This window comes from Toxoplasma gondii, chromosome X (genome assembly GCF_000006565.2).
Source record: "Toxoplasma gondii ME49 chromosome X, whole genome shotgun sequence".
Lineage (NCBI taxonomy): Eukaryota > Apicomplexa > Conoidasida > Eucoccidiorida > Sarcocystidae > Toxoplasma > Toxoplasma gondii.
The window spans coordinates 3,796,933-3,819,116 of record NC_031478.1 but is presented as its reverse complement, the minus strand read 5'-3'; the positions used below and the strand labels follow the sequence as shown (position 1 = coordinate 3,819,116).

At 53.8% G+C, this 22,184-nt stretch overlaps 1 protein-coding gene across 1 annotated transcript in view; it reads right to left on the bottom strand.

The window, feature by feature from the left end:
• Positions 1 to 22,184, bottom strand: part of TGME49_223480 (sushi domain (scr repeat) domain-containing protein) — a gene marked incomplete at both ends in the record, with an annotated part of 31,922 nt that overhangs the window by 3,277 nt on the left and 6,461 nt on the right. Inside the window, 16 exons of the mRNA XM_018780002.1 lie at positions 420 to 1,025; positions 2,051 to 3,769; positions 5,335 to 6,014; positions 6,800 to 7,112; positions 7,818 to 8,890; positions 10,123 to 10,215; positions 10,941 to 11,183; positions 11,966 to 12,196; positions 12,901 to 13,164; positions 13,883 to 14,586; positions 14,981 to 16,389; positions 17,182 to 18,119; positions 18,798 to 18,962; positions 20,352 to 20,567; positions 21,097 to 21,261; positions 21,932 to 22,052. Coding sequence (XP_018635896.1) covers positions 420 to 1,025; positions 2,051 to 3,769; positions 5,335 to 6,014; positions 6,800 to 7,112; positions 7,818 to 8,890; positions 10,123 to 10,215; positions 10,941 to 11,183; positions 11,966 to 12,196; positions 12,901 to 13,164; positions 13,883 to 14,586; positions 14,981 to 16,389; positions 17,182 to 18,119; positions 18,798 to 18,962; positions 20,352 to 20,567; positions 21,097 to 21,261; positions 21,932 to 22,052 — 8,940 coding nt within the window. The remainder of the gene's footprint in view (positions 1 to 419; positions 1,026 to 2,050; positions 3,770 to 5,334; positions 6,015 to 6,799; positions 7,113 to 7,817; positions 8,891 to 10,122; positions 10,216 to 10,940; positions 11,184 to 11,965; positions 12,197 to 12,900; positions 13,165 to 13,882; positions 14,587 to 14,980; positions 16,390 to 17,181; positions 18,120 to 18,797; positions 18,963 to 20,351; positions 20,568 to 21,096; positions 21,262 to 21,931; positions 22,053 to 22,184) is intronic.

The following is a 22,184-nucleotide window of genomic DNA, read 5'->3' as shown; positions in this document are numbered from 1 at the left end:
TGCACAAATGCCTACAAACATGCATACAGTCATGTAGTGACATGTAAATGCAGGATCCGCATCCGTAGCTGCATTCCGTTCTTCTGTCCTCCACAACTAACACCACACACATCCAACTATACATTTACTCCTACATATAAATATAAATATATACATATATATATATATATATTTATATATATTTATATATATATATTTATATATATTTATATAAATATATATTTATTTATATATATGCATATGCGTAGTGTATATAGTGTCGTGCAGAGACACATTTCGTATGGCGTTGCATACGAATCTTCTTACATGTGTGTGTACGCGTGTATGTACGTATGCATGCATCTATGTTTGTCTACCCTTGGTTGTGGTTTGCTCTTGACTTGGAGAACCTGACAGGTCCTCGAGTTGCCGTCTCTTGCCTGGTTTTGGATGGCGAGGAGCGTTCGATCTGTGTAGACGCCTGCGTCGACGAAAGTGAGGAGTTGGAGACCGCCCGGCGCAGGTCTGGACAGGATGCGGGTGAGGTCCTGGTCAACGAGAGCGAGTTTCTGAGCAGCGGTTTTCCTGACGACTTGCTCGACTTCTCGGAGTTTCGTTGCGTCGGCCAGCAGCCGGCCGGCGTCCACCCCTAACAGCGAGGTCGAAATAACCAGCTGTTGTCGAGGGCGACCGAGAGAGCAGGTGCGATCCAGCGCGAAGTCGCACTGGTACTCGAGGAAGGCGAGGGAACGAGAAGGCGCCCAAGCCTCTGCGTCGAAGAGTGGATGCTCCACGTCGACAGCGAGAAGCGAAGAAAGAAGCTCGAAACCTGCGGCCATGCAGCAGTTCTTCTCCGGCAACAGCAGGCGCTCGTACTGCCTCTTGCACTTGGCCGTGCATTCAAAGCTCGCTGAAAAAGCGGAGCACTGGGGAGACACCAGCGAGAGCAAGGCCTCGTAGATCTCAGGGAACATCCGACGAACGAAACAGTCCTGACCATCCCATCCGCATGCTTCGTTGAAGCAGGCACGGTCGCATTGGCCATCCTGAAGAAAGTCGAGAAACAACGGAAAAGCAGACTGAAACGGACAACGGAAGCGACAGACAGAGCAGAGGCGAGGACGGCAGTGGGGGCCTGGACAGACCTTTGTAAGAATCAAGCGCGACCCGTTGGACATGCGTCGGCGGATACAGAGACATGCACTCTTGCAGTTGTGTGAGGTAAAAACGCAAGCCGACGCAGAAAAATACCTTTGGGTCGGCCAACGCAGACCTTCCACATCTACGCAGCAGTGCTTCAGGTTCTCTTTCTGCAACCAGGACTCCACGAATGACGCCTGGAAACTGGACGTTCGACGCCTCCAGTAGCATTCTTAACGTCAAGTGTCAATGAAGAAAAGAAACCGTTTCCGATCCGAAAGTACAAAGTAGACCCCCTCGAGGGGAAGTCCGAGTTCGAGCAAACGCGCAGAAATACAGTTACACAATGGCGCTTGTTCCGACGCGTATATGCACAGTCTTCACCAAATACACAAACGTTTGGAGGTTAATATCTCGCGTAAATCCCTATAAAATCGACATATGCGTTGTTACACACCTATCTCCCTGCATCCTACGTACATGTGTATATTTATGCAAATATATACTTTCCTACCTTCAGACCATTTCAGCTGCATATCTATCTATCCCCTATCGATCTATCTCTCTATCAATCAATATATCCATCAATCGATCTACATATATCTACATCTATCTACTTATCTGTCTATCTCTCTCTTTATCTCGCTCTTTATCTGTCTTTCTGTCTGTGGTCTCTCTAGATCTCGCTGCATCCATCACCATATTATCTCTCTCTGTCTGTTCATATGTACATGCATATGCATCTTTCTACAGTTTTTTCTAAGTCTCTCTGTATCTGTATTGGTCTCTCTGGCTACGATCGTTGTGTGGTTTAGAGGGATCTGGAGGAGTGGAGAGAATCGAGGCACTGGAGTTTGAGCGGTCTCTGGGTTTCGGCCTGTCGCTGTCTTTTCGAGGCGCGTTTCGCTTGCCGCGGCTGCAGGTCACCGACTTGGAGGAAGCTCTGGGGGCAGGTGCACTGCGAGAAGTTCACACCGAGGCCTTGCGGAGTGAAGGCCGGAACGTCGACGTGTTTCAACTTGTTGAAGAGCATTTCCCCGCAGACTTGTCCAGCTTCGTTATATGTGCAGTAGAAGCGCCCATACGCTCGCATGATCTGCCCCAGAGCGCGGTGGAAGGGGTCGTCGTACCGCTCTCCGTAGCTCTCCACGAGACTGCCGAGGAGGCCGGTGATCGGAACGAAGCAGCGACTGGAGCACGGTTGTATGACCAGCCTCGGATTCTTGACCGGACTTTCTTCCGCCAGCAACACAAGCGTCTGCTGACAGAAGTCCCCCTCCACCTTGGTGCACATCAAAGTCACCATCTCCTCCAAACTCTCCCCCAGCGGTCCCTCAAAGTGAGCCGCCAAACGAGGCTCCAAGCCCTGCAAACGCCGAGGCCGACGAGAGGAAAAAGAACGAGGAGAAGAGGAGAGCGAGGGAGGTGAAGAAGACGGCGGTGAAGCTCGATGTTCGGCGCTTGACGCCTCAGAAGCGAATGGCGTCTCTCGAGAACTTGAACGGATCTCAGAGAAGAACGAACCGTCCAGAGGAATCCCCAGGATGTCTGTCACCGTGGCAACACTCTGCTGAAGGCGCCGAGCGAGGCTGTGGTACGCGCGGTCGCGGCGCGTTGCATGCGTTTCGATGGCTCCGAGCCAAGCGCGAGAAGCAGGAGAAGCAGGAGAAGCAGGGGAAGCAGGGGAAGCAGGCGACCTGGAAGCTTCCGAGGATGAAGACGAATTGAACTTTAATTTCTCCGAAGCGAGCGGTTTGTGCGAAAGGTCATCCAGAGGAGACGTCGAAGACGAGAACGTGGAAGCTCGAGGCCTCGAAGCCAGGCGCCTGGCCACCGACGACCTCAGGGAAAACGAAGAAGCCTCAGATGCCCCCTTCGACTCTGCTGCTTTCTCTGCTCCGCCTGTTTCTTCTTTCCCACTGAATCCGTCTTCATTTTCTACCTCTTTTGTGTCTTTTGCTTCTTCTGTCTGTCCGTTTTCTTCAGCGTCCGTCTCGTTGCTTGCTCTTCCCGGTCTCCTCGCGTCGCTCTCTTTGCGCGCTTTTCTCGCGGCGGTTCCAGTCCTTTCTGCTCCTCCATGGACTGCGCCTTCGCCGTCAGCTTCAGGTCTCTGCAGGCGTCGCAGACTTCTGCTGTGTGCGTCGTTGCCTTGCTGCCTGCTGGCCTGCCTGTCGGCGCCGGCGTCGGCATCTCCGGGGATGCCCTTGCTGAGGGCGGGGCGCGTCTCGTCGGATCTGAAGAAGGCGTGTGGGTCTCCCAAGAGCTTCCACGCGACCTGCAGCTGCGTGATGGCGTCCAAGTAGCGAATGTGTTTCATGTAGCAGCTGTTTGGACTGCATGTTTCTTCCAGTTCGTCTGAAGGCTTTGCGGCCAAGTGACCGGGACCCTCGAGACTCGCCAGCGTCTTCTCGACCTCGGAGAAGCAGAAGTTCCCCGAGGCGTCTTTGGAGCACCAGGCGTCGACGACGCGCTCGGCCAAGGGGAGAAGTTCGCAGCCAACTCCCGGTCGGAACCGATACAGGTCGAGGAGCAGAAGAAAGGAGGAGAGACAACGACGCTCGGAGACGCGACCCGAACAGAACGTATCCAGCGACTCCGAAGACAGGCGCTGTGTGTACAGATGGACCCCACACGGGCCGTCCAGCAACGCCTAAACAAAACGCCGAGAAAAAAAAGGAGACGGTGGAGGCTCAGAGGAAGGCAAACAAAGGCAGAGATGGGAGGCGAGAGGAACACAAGTGGAACACAAGTGGAATACAAGCGGAACAGGAGAGAGAGAAGAGAGAGAGCAAAGAGACGAAGCAGGCCGTAGTAGGTGGAAACGCAGACGCGAGTGGAGAGAAGCAGCAGGAGCCCAAGCCGAAGGAGGAGAAGGGGAGAAGAATCGAATTGGAGCAAGCAGACAATGGAGTGGAAGGAAGAGAGCATGACGCAGCGACAGAGGAAAGGCAGGGAAGACGAAAAAAACGCAGACCACGAGACGCCTTTGCTTTGCTCGATATCTGATCGCTCGGGAAAACCGAGATTGCGAGACGCACGCGTCTGTTGGGTGGCCAAGCCTCTGTCTGTTGACTGAATTGCTCGAGTAAAGATGTCCCCATTAAGAGTTACGACAGCTTCGCTACCATATGCAGGCACTGACTTCCAGATTCAAGAAGGCGTCATAGGTACATATTGACCACAGAGTTCAAAAGAGCGGGATGAATACACACCGCGTTGCCTGTGAATACTTTGCACGATGAATTACGTTCAAAGTTCTACAGTCGATGCTGGAATGCAAATCTCGGTAAACTGTCTTTTTTGGCCGCTCGCATGTTTCGAGAGACACGCGTTTCGAACGCTCGACTCCGCTCTTGAAACGCAGAAAAGGAACACCCCCGTGATTCTCGCCCCGTTGTGGACTGCTTGAGATCGACAACTCTTTCGAGGACCACTGTCGCATGTCACTGAAGGCTTCTTCACCTCAGCAGAATGCGACTGAAACGATATAAGACTGCACGTTCGAGATACACCTTGACGGGTTCTACGCCAGCTGCACACCCAGTGGACTCCTGAGTCCCCTCCCTCTGTAGAGGCTCCAACCAACTGCCCACAGCCATTTACCGAGAACAGGAAGCGGATACTCGGCGGTTTCTATCGACGAGGCGGAAGAGCAAACAGACGCCTCGTTACACCCGAACGCATGCAGCCACACAAATCCAAAGGAACTACACAAATATCTACATGTCTGTATAGCGATATATGTACATATCTACATATATATGCATATTATATACATATATGTGTGTGTGTATATATATACTTATCGATATATCTAGATACATATATATATATATGTATATATATATATATATATATACTTATCGATATATCTATATATATATATATATATATATATGCAAATAGATGTACACCCCTGCTTACATTTTTATAGATAGATCTACGTTTCCGATGTGTCAGTTTCCTTAGGCTGGCCATCGTCCAGTATGCAAATCCAGTCCGTTCCACTCACATATGTACAAACGCGGATGCATATATCCATATCTTTCTATCCACGAATACACACATGAACGTGTACATACACATGCGCGTCTGTGTTTGTATCTGTCTGCCTATCTCTCCAGCTGCTTCATCTCGATCTGCCTGTCCGTCTATCCATCGATACACATGGACAGATCTCTGCTCTCGGCAGTGTGTGCATTTGTTTGTTCTTGCCTGCATTTCTGCGTGGAATCCACAGCAGTTCTTGGCGTCGGCTTGTGCCTCGGAGGTCGCGCATGCGCCGAGGAGACGCGCAAGGCCAGGCTGGAGGGGAACGAGAGTTTTCTTCTCGTTGGTGAAGTCGTACTGGACCTCTGCATGCGGACTGAGTTTCGCTTCGCCACCCGTCGGCGGCATCCAGGCGCCCGCGGAGACACTTCGCGCAGGTGTCTCCTCTCGGGGCGCACGGGCCCGCTCCGGCGTTTGGAGCCCAAAGCGGATCTCCTGGGCGGTCGGCAGGGGGAGGCCTGCTAGGACGAAGAGGCCTCTGGCGACTTCGGGAGGCGAGACAGCTCCGAAGCCTCGATCCCAGAAGCGGAGCGACAGCCTGAGAGGGGTCGGCGCCTCGAAGGTGACGAGGAAAGGCCGCTGGCGCATCGCTGCGGCTGCGGAATGCAAGGCGCCTGTCTGCGGGTCGACGACTGCCAAGTGTCTCTCGAGAAACTGAGAGTACAAACTGTTCAGGAACAACGCAGGCGTCTCCTCTGTGAATCGCGAAGAGAAAGGGAGGTTCGGAGTCGACCAAGCGACGCCGTAGTCGAGAAAGAGCGGCCGAAAAGAGGAGGAGGAAGATGCAGACAGAGACCTCGAAGAAGAAGAAGAAGCAGACAAGGCTGACAAACGGCGACGCTGACCTACACAGAGACAAGCCCAAGACAGCAGAAACCAGAAGAGGTGGAATGAGACACCCATTCTGTGAAGAAAGATTCGTACACCTCCATTCATTTGTGCCTCTCCGAGTTGTTTCATACATACTTATAAGTCTACCTACACATTTAGCTGTATGTAGAACTATGCTTGTATGGCTCTCTCTTGCCTATCTATGCCTATCGGTCTCAATGATGATCTATCTACACCTGTCTCTACACCTCCTTATTTTATATTTGCCTCTCTCTGTCTTTATGTCCTTCTACGTATACCTCTATGCATGCTTCTATGCATGTCTGTATATATATATATATATGTCCATCCATCTATGTATCCATTGATGTTTGCCTCTTTGTATTTATCCATATCCCCTTCTATGGGTTCGTCCGTGTCTATGTATATCTCCTCTCTTTCGCTCTCTCTCTCTCCATATATATATATATATATATCCGTTGGTGTTTTTAGGCCCATTCATTTCTGCATCTCTCGGTTAAACTCTGTGTGATGTATCTGTTTATCTGTATTTCTCAAACCAGTTGAGGACGCAACCGAAGGAAACTTGGAGTGCAGCAGCCACCCATCTCAGCCTTCTTTCTCTCTCCTTGCTAACGGGCGCGTCTCCCCTCGTTGGTATTTTTCCTCTCAGTTATCCGCCCTTCTGTTCACGTTCCTTTCTCTTCTGGTGTTTCCCCTCCTTTTCTCTTCCTCTTCTCTCTTCCTTCGTCCGTTTCGTTTCCCCGCCGTCTTCTCCTCCCTGCGGCATCTCCCTCACTGCATGCGCCACAGGAGGCCGGACAGGCGTCTTTAACTTTCGCGCCTTGCGGGAGCCAAGCAGGCAGTTGTTTGCCTTGGCTTGCTGCGAGTGCATGCAGTTCCGCGTCGCAGAAAGACGAAAGAATGCCGCACGAGTATCCCATTTCCTCCACCCGCGGGTCGTCGCTGCATGCGCCTGCGCCGCCGCCGAGAGCCTCGCGGGGACGCCGCTCCGGCCCTGCCGCCAGCAGGCGCAGCTCGTACGGCGTCGTCAGTCGCAGCGCATGCAGCAAGGCAAAATACAGCGACGGGATGGCCTCGGCGCCCAAGTCCTACGGATAAAAGAAGGCGAAGCGCCAGCAGCCGTCTAGAGCGATGGACAGACAAAGGATGCTGGACAGGGAGATGGAGAGACAAAGGATGCTGGACAGGGAGATGGAGAGACAAAGGATGCTGGACAGGGAGATGGACACAGAGAGGTAGAGAGAGAGGTAGAGAGAGAGGTAGAGAGAGAGGTAGAGAGAGAGGTAGAGAAAGAGGTAGAGAGAGAGGTAGAGAGAGAGGTAGAGAAAGAGGTAGAGAAAGAGGTAGAGAGAGAGGTAGAGCAAGAGGTAGAGAAAGAGGTAGAGAGGGATAGAATTGGGGAAAAGCAAAGAGGTGGAGTGGTTTAAAGATACAGAGAGATAGACGGAGAGGAACATGTCGGAGGACAGAGCGGAAATCAAAAGCGCAACCGCATCGAGACGAAGAGAGAGACAGGCACGGACACGCACATATTTATCCGAACACACGTACACACCCACATGCATATATAAATATAAATGTAAAATATATATATATATATATATAAATATAAATAAATAAATATCAATATATATCTTTGGAGCATTTTTGTTGATTTGATTGGAAACAGCAGAGCATGTCTCCTGCTATGCCGCGCGAGTTGAACTGTGAAGGCCGTGGACTGTGAGCCGTGGATTGTCGAGAAAGGTTTTTTCTTGGATGTCGCGATTCCGTGGTTTCCTGGGCTGTCTCACCCCAGCGTTGTCGATGGTGAGAGTTCCGTATTCGACTTGTACTTTTCGGACATCACACTTGAGAGTTGGGACTGGGAAGACTCCGTCTTGGCAGACGAGAGTTTCTGGTTCCTTCCCCGCGACTTTGTCGAAGCCTTCAGAGCACCGGATTTCGCGGACAGCTCCGTGCTGCGTTCCTCTGCCCGCGGTGATGGTGTAGGCCTCTCCGAGCGCCTTGAACAGCGACGGCGAGCAAGGTTGGCAAGGCCTGCAGGGTCCGCCACAGTCGACGCCTTCTTCGTCGCCGTTCTGGAAGCCGTCGTAGCAGGTGGGGACCTGGATGCATCCGCCGCATTCGAGGAGACAGGCGTCTTTCACACGCGCGTTCTCTGGAATCCCCCGAGGCAGAGGCGCGTCGGAGAGGTCTTTCAGCTTCGCGTTGCATCCGAGCGCAGAGGCCTTGACGAGGAGCGCGCAGGAGTAGCCGTGTGCCTCGACCAGAGGGTTGTTTCTGCATGCGCCGGTCGGCTGTTTCTGCATGCAGATTCCGCAAGACAGACGGCAGTAGGTCGCGAGCGTCTCGGCAGGGTCGACACCGTCGAGGTAGACGGCGTTCGAGGGCAAGAGGTCGCGGAGGACGGTGTGACAGCCTTGCGCGTAGGGCAGCATCGTTTCGCAGCTGTATCCCATCTGCGGGAGGCGCGGATCATCGTGACATAGCGCCGCTTGGTCCGTTTCGCGGATCGACGGACAGTTCCGACAGGAGCGCATGCATGCGTCTTTCACACGAGTGTGCGCAGGAATCTCGGGAGGCAGCGGCGGACCGGCAGGGCCCGCGAGTTCGGAGAGCATCGCCTCGCAGCCGCCTCGGCCCGAGGCAGCGGAGAGAATCTCCCCGCAAGAGTAACCGAGCTTTTCCACCAACGGATTGTCGTTGCACTGCTCGGTCGAACAGGCGCCGCAGGTGAACGGGCATGCGTCCTCCAGAGTCGTCGTCGGGGGAACTTGCGGAGGCAGCGCTGCGCTGCTCAGGTCCTTCAGCAACACCGAACAATCGCCGTTCACGAACGCCTTGATTTGCTTGCAGGTGTAGCCTGCAGAGGCCGCGAGACAATGGAGCCGCGCAGAAGAAACTTGCCGCAGAAGAAACTTGCCACAGAAGAAACTTGCCGCAGAAGAAACTTGCCGCAGAAGAAACTTGTCGCAGAGGAGACGCAGCCGAAACGCACGACGCGGTCGACGCGGTCGACGCGAAACGGACGACGCGTCAAAGCGCGTTTTAGGAAGTATGTGGTGGACAGGAGAACGGAGAGCGAGGAGCAGAGAGAGAGACAGCAACGCTAAGCAAAGAGAGAAAGGTACACCAGCCAGATACACGAGAGAGAAGCGAATCGTGGAAGAGAAGTGGAGACGAAAAAAGAGACGACAGAACAGATACAAGAGAGAGAATGGCTTTGACAAGGAAACTTGCGCAGCGAAAAAGGGAAGGAGAAAGGAAGCTGTGTGGAGGCAACGCGACCCACAAATCTGGAAAGCAGAAACACAGGCACGATCTCTCCTTCTCTGTCATCCAGTCTGCCGCAAACGTCTAGAGGCAAACGCGCGAAACACCAGCGCTTGCAAACTCTGAAAAATACAGGCCTACACGAGCTTCCCAAAAGAAGGAAGGAAGCCGTCTGCAACCTGCTGTCTCCTTCACATGGACATACGGAAACCTCGACAATCATCTACACACATATATATATATATATATATACATAGGGATATACATATATGTATATATACATAGAAATATACATATAGATATATGCATGTATATGCAGGTGAGTTGAGCGCGTGTATCTCTAGCGTGCGAAGCGAGGGTCCATAGGGCCATGTATGTATCTGCGTGGAAAGAGGTGTATCCATCCGTACAGCTATTTATGCAAAGACATCCTTGCCGCTATCTCTACAAATGCGTCTTTGCAGCTCGGCGAACAACTGCAGATACACGGATGCGTGCATGTGTATGCATGAATATATAAAAGTATATAAAAATACGCCCGCAAATGCATTTGAAATACTCGGATACTCCTGACGAAGGTGAAGCACGGCACTGTGCATGGTGCCTGGCACACACAAAATGTTTCTCTCTGAAAGAAGGTGTATTTCATGTTTTTGTCTGTCTCTTCGCGCAACTCGTCGCGTCACAGCGAACGCTCTACGTGACGAATGCCGCGATCGCAAAAGGAGGTGGATGCCTGCGCCTCCCCTGGCGAGAGCGCTTCTCGCTGGAGACCCGCATGAGTCCACCATTCCTTCCGTTTCGTCTGTGGCTCTCGCTTGCCTGTTTCTTGTTCCAGCATCGGCACATCGCAGCAATCGCCGAGACAGGAAACGCCCTCCTTCTCTTTCACCGCCGGAACGAGAAGCGAGGGATCTGAGAGGCAGAGCAGCGCCACAGGCAGCCTGAGTGGGCATGCTGATATGCGAAGTTTTTTCTTCCTACGCTGCGGCAACTCTACTTCGTCAGAACAGGTCTGATCAAAACGCTGCTTTATGGTCTGAGAATAACACCGAGCCAGCGCGGTTCGGAGAGTCGCGAACCGCCAGTCGAGACACAGACGACTCGAGAGAAGCTGCGTTCTCTTCCTGCGCTCCTCGTTTTCTCTCCATCTGCTTCGCAGATCGCGAGCGCCTGCGCGCCTCTCGCACAGTTACTCCACGCGGCGTCCGCCCCAGATGCGCAGGAACACCGCGAGAGAAGATTGAAACGCTGCAGAATCTTCTCCCTTGCATGCCGAGGAAGAGATCTGGGAGGCGGTTGTTCTCTCTGTTCCTCTGTTCCAGAGACTGTTTTGTGTTCTGTCGCTTCTGTGCGCCACCCCGAGTTGTCTTTCTGCCTCCATCTCGATTCTTGTCTTCGCCTTCTTCTCTTTTTTTTCTCCGGTTTCGGTTTAGGGTGTGGGCGCGCAGTCGACATTCGATAACTCGTCACAGTCGGCTCTCTCTCTGTCCGACTGTTTCCTCGATTTCGTGCACCTGGTCTTCTTCTCGTTGCCATAGTTCCTCCTCTCTTCTGTCGCCAGGGCGCTCCTCTACGTATCTCTGTTTATCTGTGGCTTTCCGCCTTTTTCACTCTTCCTTCAGGAGCCCTGAGCTCACCGTCGCAGGCGCGACATGTCTTCGGACAAGCGTCTTTGACGCGCGTTGCTTCAGGAAGCGTCTCGACAACTTTCTCCCCAGGTCCTTGCAGATCTCTGAGAAGCGCGGAGCAGCCTCCGACGTCTTCCGAGGCCGCGACGGAGAGCAGAAGCTTGCAGGTGTACCCAAGTGCCTCCACTGCCGGATGGTCTTCGCATGCGGTCGCACGGTCTGCGCCAGTCGGCCGAATCAGGCGGTCGGAGTCTGAAAGGGAAGTCAGCAGCGAAGGAACGGGGAAACCGAAAGAAAACGAGTGAGGAAGGAAGAACAAAGAGAGCGAAATGAAACAACGGGCAAGAGGAAGTCCAACAAGGACGAAACAGACGAGAAACAGACTCGTCCACGCGGGAAGCGACAGCGCCGCGCAGGGTCCGGAGTGCGTCGAGGAAGACCATCGACAAATGAAGACGAGTGCAGGCAGAACAGGGACACAGAGTGCCAGCCCATGCGGTAGAGATGGACTAAATGCCTCCAGATATATATATATATATATACATATATATATATATTTAGATATAGCCATAGATATCTAGTCTCTCTATACCTGTTTTTTTTCTGTTTCGAACTCTATAGCTGCCGTGAGATTCTTGTATCTCTACCTTACTCTATCTCGATAGATACACCTGTCCACAAGCCTATCTCCTTTTCTATCTCATCTCTGTCTCTGTCTATGAAGGCACAGGTCCATATCTCTGTGGATTTCTATCTTTCTCTGTCCACACGTGTGTGGCTCTATCTCTGTCTTTCACGCGCTACATATATGCAGATATGTACATATATATATTTACATATATTCCTATATATATTTATACATATTTGTTTATATATTTATATATATGTGTATATATATTTATATATGTTCGTATATGTATTTATGTATATTCCTATATATATTTATATATATTTGTATATATATTTATATATATTTGTATATATATTTATATATATTTGTATATATATATATATATATATATATGCATGCGTACCGCTGCATGCGTTGCATGTTTTCGGACATGCGTCTTTGACTCTCGTTTCGCTTGGAATTCCTGGGGGAAGAACCTGGTCAGGTTTTAGCGAAAGCAAACGCGTTGCACAGCCGTCGAAATCCTCAGCCGCTCGAACGAGGAGACTGCAGGTGTATCCCAGCGACTTCACTAGTGGGTCGTCTTCGCATGCAGTGGCTGCGTCTTGCCGCGGGCGGACTAGGCGATCCTTATCTAAAAACAAGATGATTCGCGTGCAGTAAGAAAGCAAACACAAAACAGACGCTCAAGCGCACATTCGCATGTAGACATACGCAGGTCAAAGATATACATGGACATATATATATATATATATATATATATATAGAGCGATGCTTCTACACATACATGCATTGGTCGACACGGAGACACCTAACAAGCATACGCCTACATGCAGATTCGTGCGGTCACATAGTGCAGTGTGCATGCACATACACGTATATATACATATATACACATATACACATATATACATATATGCATTTATATATATATATAATCGGAGAGAGAAAAGGGTGGCTGCACACAGCAACGAGAAGAACAGGGCGGCGTGCGACTGAAGATTCTGTGTGTTTGCTGTTGGACAGAAATACACAGTTTCCAGAGTCAATGTCGAATCACATAGATGCATATCTGTATCTACCTATTTCCTATCTACCTATCTATCTATATATATTTATGTATATATAGACATATAATCACTCCAGCCTTTCGCTCGCGGTTGTCGTTGCGTCTGGCGTTCTTGCTTCCTTTGTTTTCTCGTTTTTCCTTCTTTTCTCTCCCCTCATCTGCTCTCCTCTCCCGCGCTTCATCGGCGCGACCGTCTCCACCCGTGTGAGCAAGCACCGTCGTCACTTCTTTGCGGTGTACGCGTAGAGATGAGGTGTGTGTATATGTACCGTTGCATGCATTGCATGTTTTCGGGCACAAGTCCTTGACTCGCGCGGTCGCTGGAACTCCTCGAGGCAGTTCCTGTTTCTGTTCGTCGAGGTCGAGAAGCTTCGCGTCGCATCCACCCTTTCCTCCTTCCTCTGCAGCTGCGAGAAGAAGTCTGCATGTGGATCCCATCTCTCTCACGGCAGGGTCGTCTTCGCACGACGCACTCTCTTTCTCGGACTTGTGGGGGACGGTTCCTCGTCCGCCGCGCCGAAGCAAGTCTGGATCTGAAACCGGGACAGAGTCGCGCCTCTGCAGAACTTTGAAATGGAGGAGAAAGAAGCGTTTCGTAGCAGCCGAGCACCGGAGACGGATTCGAGAAGCGCGGCGGCAAGCAGCAGCAGCCAGGGACCAGGTGAGGCTCGACGAACTTACTTGGTTAACGCACCGACACAGAAGAATAAGCTGCATTACGTTTAAACTCGCGTTTGAGAGACTCCGCCAGAAGCAGTAAAAACATCAGAATATGAACTTCTGGATGTGCAAAAGTCTGTCGCAGATTGTGCAAGGAGATCGCCAGATTCCTCCGAAACATGTTGGGGAAAAACGCGGTCCTTTCTATTGACCAGAAAGAGTGACCGAGACATGGAGACGCTCCCGCGTCTGCTGTTTTTTTGACATGCGGGCGGATGCATGCTCGCTAGGACGAAAAGGTCGGCGAGACAGAACGAGCGGAAATATGACAGGGCCAGGACCGAAAGTCCCGCTGAGAAGACGCCTCGGAACAGCGCCGAAGGAGTTCCCGAGAGCCACCAGAGACAGCAGGCTCTCCTGTTTTTTCTCCTTTTCTCTCTTTTGCTTTCCTTTCTCGTCGGGCACAGGTGCCCACTTCTTGCCTCTGTCCTTGTCCCTCGCCCTGTCGTTCTTTCTCCTTGTTTCTGTCTCGGCCTTCTTTCTTCCTTGCCGTCCTCCTCCCCCCCTACGCTTTTGGTGTCTTCCTCTCACCGCTGCATGCGTCGCAAGACTTTGGACAGGCGTCTTTGACTCTGGCGACTTCAGGGACGCCGGGCGGGAGTTGTGCGTTGGGGTTCAGGTCCAGAAGTTTCGCCGCGCAGCCGAGAGCCGGAAATTGCTCTTTCGCAACTTTCAACAGCAACTTGCAGCTGTATCCCATCTCTTTCACGGCTGCATCGTCGACGCACTCTTCCGCGCCGTGCAGCTCCTCGGCCTGCTGCTGGGTGTCTCCTCGGACCCACGCCGGCGCGTTGGGCTCCAGGCCTCCCGCGGCCGGCGCGTCTGCCAGACAGTCTCCGCGGTCGAACTCGCAGGCTGCGTTGTTGCAGGCAGCGTCGCAGTGTTTGTTGCCGAGAAACCAAAGCGGACATCTGAAGGCACACTCTCTGCAGAGGCCGCAAGTCTGGGGACAGGCGAGGGCGAGGGTGGCGTCGGCCGGGAGGAACTCGGGGAGCTCGTCGACGCCCGCGTCCGCGAGCACGAAGTCACACTTGAGCAGCTTCTTCAGCTCCGCGCAAGTCTTCTGAGACACCCGCTCGACGTCTGGCTGGTCTTCGCAGAACATCTGCGAGCCTGCGACGACTGTCGACGGAGGCTCTTCGAAATGCGCTTGCGGATCGGAGGCAGGAACGGCAGTGGCCAGGAGGGACGCGAGCAACTCTTCCTTCTCCGCCTCCGACGACAGACACCGCAGGCTGCGAGGAGACCGCGACAGAGAAGAAGAGCAGATGAGGAGGGGGAGGAAGGCGAGAGAGAAAAGCGAAGAGAGGAGAGATGGAGAAGGGGAGAAGCGAAGACGAGAAAGGAACACAAAAGAGTGGAGAAGGAACCCTACAGAAAGAGATGCGAAGCAGAGAGCCTGCAGAGAAAGAAGAAATACCTGCAAAGGAGAAAATCCACAAGAAAGGAGACTGGGAACCTCCCTTTTCCGCATCTTCCCCGCAGTGGATGCTAAGACGCGCGAGACCTGGCCAGGACTCATCGCGGGCGATGGGTGGAGTGGATAAGGGAGAGAGAAAGACCTCAGTCTCGTTTCTTGAAAAACCATGCAGCTTCTGCGTCTTCTCCGCAGGTCTCTAAGCGACTCACGTGATGTCTTTGCCAGGAATTTTCTTCCCAAGTTTCACTGCCCCTCCGGCTGCGTCGACTTCGCCGACACTCCAGAAGTCCACGCAGTCGAGAGGGCCGTCCTTCCCCACGGAAGGCGTCCTGCACCTCGTCCCTGTTCCGACAGCCAGAAGCACAGCGTCCGCCTCCGTTCTCTGCACGCCGGGAGTCTTCGCTTCTGGCCCAGCCGCCTTTTCCAGCTTCTTCAGATTCTCCTTCTCTCGGGTGTGACCTCTCTGGGAGGCTCGCGGCGTCTCCGATTCGAGAGGATCGGAAGCCGTGAGTCGCCAGACGAAGGTGCCGGCAGTCGCGCGAGACGGCGAAACAGAGGACGAGGTCTGCTTCGAGTCCGGCCCGCTTCGCAGATCGACGCTCGGCTCTGCGTGCATCCAGAGGAAGTACTTCGGTTGTCCAACCTTCTCCTGGACGTACCGCGGGAAGCCTCTCTGCGCGTCACCTCGGTAGTAGACGCCGTCGAGCTGCTGCAGAGCCAGCGAGGCATCTTGCGGTCCGTTCTCACCCTCCTTTCCAAAGCCGTCGACGTAAACGAACGGACAGGCGTCGGGGACGCAGGCCGGGAGAGCAACGTCTCCCAACTCGCCGCGCGTTTCTCCGTCTCGTGCACCTGCCAGTCGAAGACCCTGAGGGAAAAGTTCAAATATGTCGCGGCCTCGGCATGCGACGGCGAGTTGCCGCAGCGCGGGGAACCCGGCCAGCCGCGTTCCGGCGTCTGTACAGCTGAGGACGGCCGTCTGACCGCGGAGGAGCGTCGAGGTCGGGGGGTCGGCTGCGAGGCCCAGCGCCGCGAAGAAGTTTGGTTTTTTCTCTTTGTCGAGTTCGCAGTCGCCCCCGCAGTCGCCCAAGTCCATCTGGCAAGCCGCGTTGTTGCATGCGTCGTCGCAGTGGCGATTTCCAAGGTCGCGGAGCTGACACCCAGGCGCACACTCGGCGCAGGTTCCGCAAGTCGCCGGGCAGGCATCTTGCACTCGCGTTTCGGGAGGAATGTGGGCAGGAAACTCTCGGTCGTTTTCTTCCGCGAGATCCTTCAGCAGACGCTGACATCCCATCGCAAGAAGTACGCGGCACTCGACGCCGCCAGTCATCACGGGGACGTCGGGATTGTCCTCGCACGCGGTGTCTGGACACCTGAACAAGTTGCAGCCTTCGCGCTCGAGCAGCGGGAACGGACAGTCGCGGCCGCTTCCTCGACGTTCCGTCAAAACCGGTCGCGTCCGCGCATGCACTCCGCCGCCGCAAACCTTCGAGCAACTCGACCATGGGCTCCATTCACCCACCTCGCAGTCTGTGCCGTGACAGCTAGCCAAGCCGCATGCGTCGAAGTCCGTCAGAGGGGGACAAGGACGTCCGCCGTTCGTGGGCGCCCGCAAAACCTGGAAGGCGACGCGAACAGACAGAGACAGCCAAGACTTGGCGCGAACCAGAGGACAGACAGAGACAGCCAAGACTTGGCGCGAACCAGAGGACAGACAGAGACACCCAGAGACAGAGACGGAGAAGGTCGGGACAGAGCAAAGGAGGGGAGGCACACGCACAAGGCGAGGCAGGACAGGGAGGAGAGGATGGACAGAAGGAAAAAGAAGGTAAACGAAAAGAGAGACGGCCTTTGTTCATGTGCACAGGCGCTGTCGTCTGTCTTCCGGCATTTCTACAAAGTAACTCGATTCTCTGGGAGCTCCTCCCCCGGCGCCTGTTTCTCTGCATCTCCAAGGCGTTCAGTGATTCAACGGAACCAACAACCCCCACCCAGCCACGGATCCCTTCCTTCTGGAGAGCACGAAGCGAAGAAGGCAACGCTATCTTCCAGTGGGCATCCCATACGTACCTGCACACTGATTCACAACTATATATATATATATATATATATATATATATATCGATGCGCATGCATATCTATGTTTAGACAAAAAGGACAAAGATCTGTCTACCTATGTGTAGATATATACACAGACACATGGCCATGTGCATATTGCTAGAACTGTACACTGCTCTCACTCTCGAACTGGCTGTCGACCGTCAACGCAGAGAGTCGCCGTTCACCCTCTTGCTCAAATGCTCAGTTCTTCGTTCGTGAAACAGTTGAACTTTTTCCGCCAGAAAAATCCGCAGCGTCTTTTCAACGTGCAGAACCTTCGAGGAACAACACCAAAGTGCCTTTGCCTTACTTTTCTGCCGCGTTTCCGGACGCCGCCGCCACAGGACGCGGAGCATGTGCTCCACTCGCCCCAGTCCGAGACCTCGCAGTCATCCACGCACAAGACGTCTGCCATGCAGTCGATGAAGTCTTCGAGGTTGTCACAAGGCCTTCCACCGAACTGCGCGTCGGTCGCGATTTCTCGGTGTCGCGTCTGCTTCCCCACACCGCAGGTCACGCTGCAAGGAGTCCAGTCGGTCCACGGGGTGTATGTACACTCGACAGGGCAGGGGACGTCGGCGTTGCAGGAGTCGTCGATTTCTTCTGTCTGTGGGCAAGGCATTCCTCCGTTTTTCTCCGGCTTCAAAACTGCGCGACTTCGCATGCGTTTGCCGCCTCCCGAGAGCAAGTGTGTGTCGCGTTTCGTCTCGTCACTCGCGGCTTCGGCGCCGTCGCCCCCAGGGCCTAAGCGCCGGGCGTTCGCCCTGCTCCGCCCCGCCTGCATGCGCCGTCCTCCCGCGTTCTTCTTCAACTCCTCCTGCGTCTTCTTTTCGCTGCAGGAAACCGAGCAGCCTGTCCACTCTCCCCAGTCGCCCACCTCGCAGTCGCCAACGCAGGGCACTGACTCGTTGCAGGCTTCCTCTTGGACGAGGCTCTCTCCGGCGCAGCTCCGGCCGCCCGCGAGGCCGCCTGGCTTGGCGACCTGCCGCGAGCGCGTCCGAACGCCGCCGAGTCCGCAGGACTGCGAGCAGCCTGTCCAGTCGTTCCACGCGGACAACTCGCAGTCTTCTCTGCATGCACCGCGAGGCGCGAAACACCTTCTCTCCTCCGTCAGAGGCCCGCAAGAAGCCCCAGGAGGGTCGACGGAGGCCGGCGTCAAGATCCGACGCGTCCGCGTCTGGGAGCCGAGGCCGCAGTCGGCTGAACATGCCGTCCACTCGGTCCAGTCGGAGAGTCGACAGTCGGTCGCTGAAGAGAAGAGAGCGAACGCGCCACAAGAGGAGTGAGCGGATCAGCTCCATACGCGTCTACGCTGACACAAGCCTCTCTCAGTCGTGCAGACGTCTGCGGCTTGAGGAGGCGGGGGGATGTGGAGAGGTGGAAAACTGGCTTGTGAGGCGCAGCGCTTCACAGATCAACGTGCACGAGACGAACGAGCCGGCACCACAGAGCGGCAGAGCGGCAGAGCAGCCGACCGAAGACGAAGCGAAGCGCAGACTGGAAGAAGCTCAGTGTCTCTCAGTGGGGTGAAGATTCGCCATGTGTACAGAGCAGGACAGAGAACAGGACCCAAGTCGAGGCAGGATCCTGGCAGCTCTGCGGAGTTGCGGCACTCAGTCAACTGTTCCGACAAGGTGTCTGTAACTCGTGTGAAGGAACGAATGAAGGCCCAGGCCAGTGCAAGGCGCAATTTCTCAGGATGTCCCTGAACAGAAGGCGAGCACTCGCCAGTGCATGCAGTCTACTACGCACAGGCATCTACGACGTCGAATGTCACATGAGAGAGGGATCATTTGTGTACGTCCTTCGGTTGCCGTCAAGTCGCATGAAGGCGTACAGGCTCCCGATCGAGTCCGGTCACACCTCACGGTTTCTCTACGCTTCGTCGACACCACAGCGGAGCGTCAGTTTTGTCCCTCGACTTACGACAAGGATACGTCGCACATGGGTGGACTTCCCTCAAGCCAGGGCACTCCTTGCCTCCGTGAGCTGCCGGTCTGACGATCGACCGGAGCCTGTCTTGTTGGCCGCCGCCGCAAGTCACGGAGCAGCTCGACCAGGCGCCCCAGGCAGTGACCTGGCAGTCGACAGCTGCAGCGCATCCCAGAGACAGAGGAACGCAGTTGAACGCGAAGGCCATTGAAAGACGCAGGAAGAACAGGACTCTGAAGAACAGGACTCTGAAGAACGAACGACAAGAAGGAAAACAGGGAGGCGAAGCGAGGGAAGAGGCAGAAAAAAGGAGACGGAGGAAGAGCAGAGGAAGAACCGAAGAAGAAACGAAGAAGAAACAGGGGATGACACGGAGAAGAAAGAGAGAAGAAGGGGAACGTGGAGGTGAGAAAGCAAATGAGAAGAAAAGAAAGAAATGAGAGCAGAGAACAAGTACCACTGAAAGGGAAGTGGATCGAATTCACTGATGCCTCATCGAGTAGAAGTTCCGCGTGTGTCTCTGTCCTTCTCTCTTGACAGAGAGCGCGAAGTTCACCGGCCAGACTCCGTTGACAAAGCGCCCTTTTCAGCATCTCGAAGTAACCAAAACCAGCGAGGAAACCCCCCACCCCCAAAGCGAAGCCACTACCCCGCGTGAGGAAAAACGGAGGAGAGAAAGGTCTGTCAGACTCGTTCGTCTCTCGGCTTCGCACTCGGCGTGCGGTCTGAGGGAAGCGCGAGACCCAGAGTTCTCAAAACGTCATCAACGTTTGAGTAGTTCCTGCTTCGTATCGCAGCGCCCTGGAGGTTTCCACCGTGCTGGACGGACTTCCATTCGCACCCGGCGCGGACTCTGAGTACTTAGCTCACTGGTTACTCGTCTACGACTGCGTCCTGAGACCCGCATGTCGACTCGAGAGTTCACCCAAGTGAAGATTGGCAAGAGACTCGCGTGGACGTACGCGGGAAGGACCGGAAAGCAGAGGCGCAAAGAAACGAAAGAGGCGAGAAGGCAGTACGAGACACAGGAGCAGAGGAACAGGCACTGGCAAATCAAATGTGGAAGAGCAGATGTAAAACGGAATGCACGATTGACCTGCGCGCTCGTTTGACTGTCCCAGGCAAAGCGCCGGACTGGAACAGAAGGAAGCTGTGTGTGCCAGTCGATAGGCACCATGGTTCAAGATGTTTTCTGCATGCAACCCCAGCCTGAGTGTGGCGGATCCGAGACTTCCTGCTACGCAGTCGAAAACCAGACTTCCAGATTTCTCTAATCCACCTTTTTTCTGGGGAGTCTTCTCGACTCCGAACTGGCTCCTGGGCAACGCGCTGCGTTCGCCAGTCCTCAACCGTGCTGGCAGCAAAGAGAAGCAGATGGCACTCTATCCCTGCCTGTTTTACTCCCGGAGTCATGCAACGCCTGCGGCGCGCCACTGCCGTTGACAAGCGAGGAGAGCGCCGCCGCAAAAAACGCAAAGTGCAGAGACCGTCGTTGAGGACAAATTCCTTTTCTGCCTTTCTCATGGAAGTCTCAGCGGAGTTGCTTACGACAAGGAGGGCCGTGACACATCTGAAATCTGTCGGTCTCTGTGCAGACGGTGCTATCGAGGAGAATGTTGCCCTCGGGGTCGAACGGGGAGGAAGGAAACGCCAAAATCGCCCGCATGCTTCGTTGCCGGCCGACGCCGCAAGTCGCGTCGCACTCTCTGAACGGACTCCACTCTCCGTAGATGCATGAGGAAATCATCTGACCCTCCAGCGCGGCTGCAGCGGACAGACACGAAAAGAAGAGAGAAAGAGATTGAGGGGAGAGCGACGCAGCAGTTTTGGGCAGACGAGATGAAGAGACGCAGACGGACAGAGAAGAAAAGGGAGGAAAGACAAAGACCGAAAAAGAAGGAGAGGTGAAGAAGAAAGAGAGAAAAATGAAAGAGAAGGAAGCTGAGCGAGAAGCAGGGAAGCCGAGAGAGAAGCAGACGGAGAGAGAAGGAGAAGGAGACGGAGCAAGGAGAGAAGAAGAAAGAGTGACGAGAGAAGAAGACTGAGAAATGGCTCTGGAACAGAGAGGCTTCTGAGCCGCCTCCTTCTGTCGCAAGAGACACCGGCGGACGTACAACACGGTGGCCGTTGCGGAGTCTGTCTCTCCACAGAACCGCAAATAAACCTGGGCCAGGGACCTTTCGGAGAGAAGACGAACAGAGAAGCTACAACCAGCGGGTCTTCCTGGACGGAACGTTGTGCATGTCGCTGTCTTTCTGAGCGTGGAGAAACAGGAGATCTTCGCCTTTCTTACCGCAAGATTCCAAAGCACAGGGGTTCACATCCACCAAACTCGGGCATGCTTTTCCTTGACCCGTCGGCGGACGAAGGATCGCGCGCCTCCGCCGCCTCTGCCCGCCGCCGCAAGTCGCACTGCAGGGTCCCCAAGCCCCCCATTCGCCTACTTCACAGTCGACGTCTGCGAAGAAAAAAACAGATCAAGACCACGGGGAAGAAAAAACACAACTCACGAGCAAATGCAACCTGCATCCTCGTTCACCTCTCGCCTCGCAAGATGTACAGATTCTCTGATATATAAATATATATATATATATATATGTATATATACATATATGTATATGTATATGTATTTGCTTGCATACACAAAGACTGAGGGCGAGGGAGACACGAACACAGGTAGGGACGCGTTTCTAGCGCCTGTTCTCTCTAGACGCAGAGTCACAAACAGCAATGGAGACGAAGTTGAAAGAGAAGTCGGAGTGCCTCTACGGCATTTGTGGACCTGGAAAGAAACGTCAAACACCCGACCTCCCTTGACGTCTATCGAATCCCAGCGTCGTCCCTTTCCATACACACAAAAACCACACACATTCACTCCTCTATATATACATATCTGTATCTATACATATATCTGTATATATACATATATATACATATATATACATATATATATATATGCATGTGTACAGGCCAAGTGTGTACGTGACTTTTTTTAAATTTTTTGCGCGTTGCGGGGTGTTTTGAGAAGCTGTCGTTCCTCTGTGTGATGAGGTGCGATGGCCGCGGAAACGTATGTGTCAAACCGTTCGTGGAGGTCCAGGAAAGTCTCTTTTTCGCCTGTCCCCTACCACAGTGGAATCCGAGAGCCACACAAGATTGACTTTGAATCAACGTGGAGGGCGGCGGGCAGTCGGGCGCCTCCAGCAGAACGGCCCGGCTGCGAGTCGTTATGGGCTCGAGCACTCCAACCTGATGGGCAGGCGATCGAGAGAAAACGGACGTGGTGTAGATGGCGAGCATCCCCCAGTGAGTCACGAGAGAATCCGGACGAAAAACGGCTGTGCGTCGGAGGAAACGAGAAAACACCAAAAGGACAGCTTC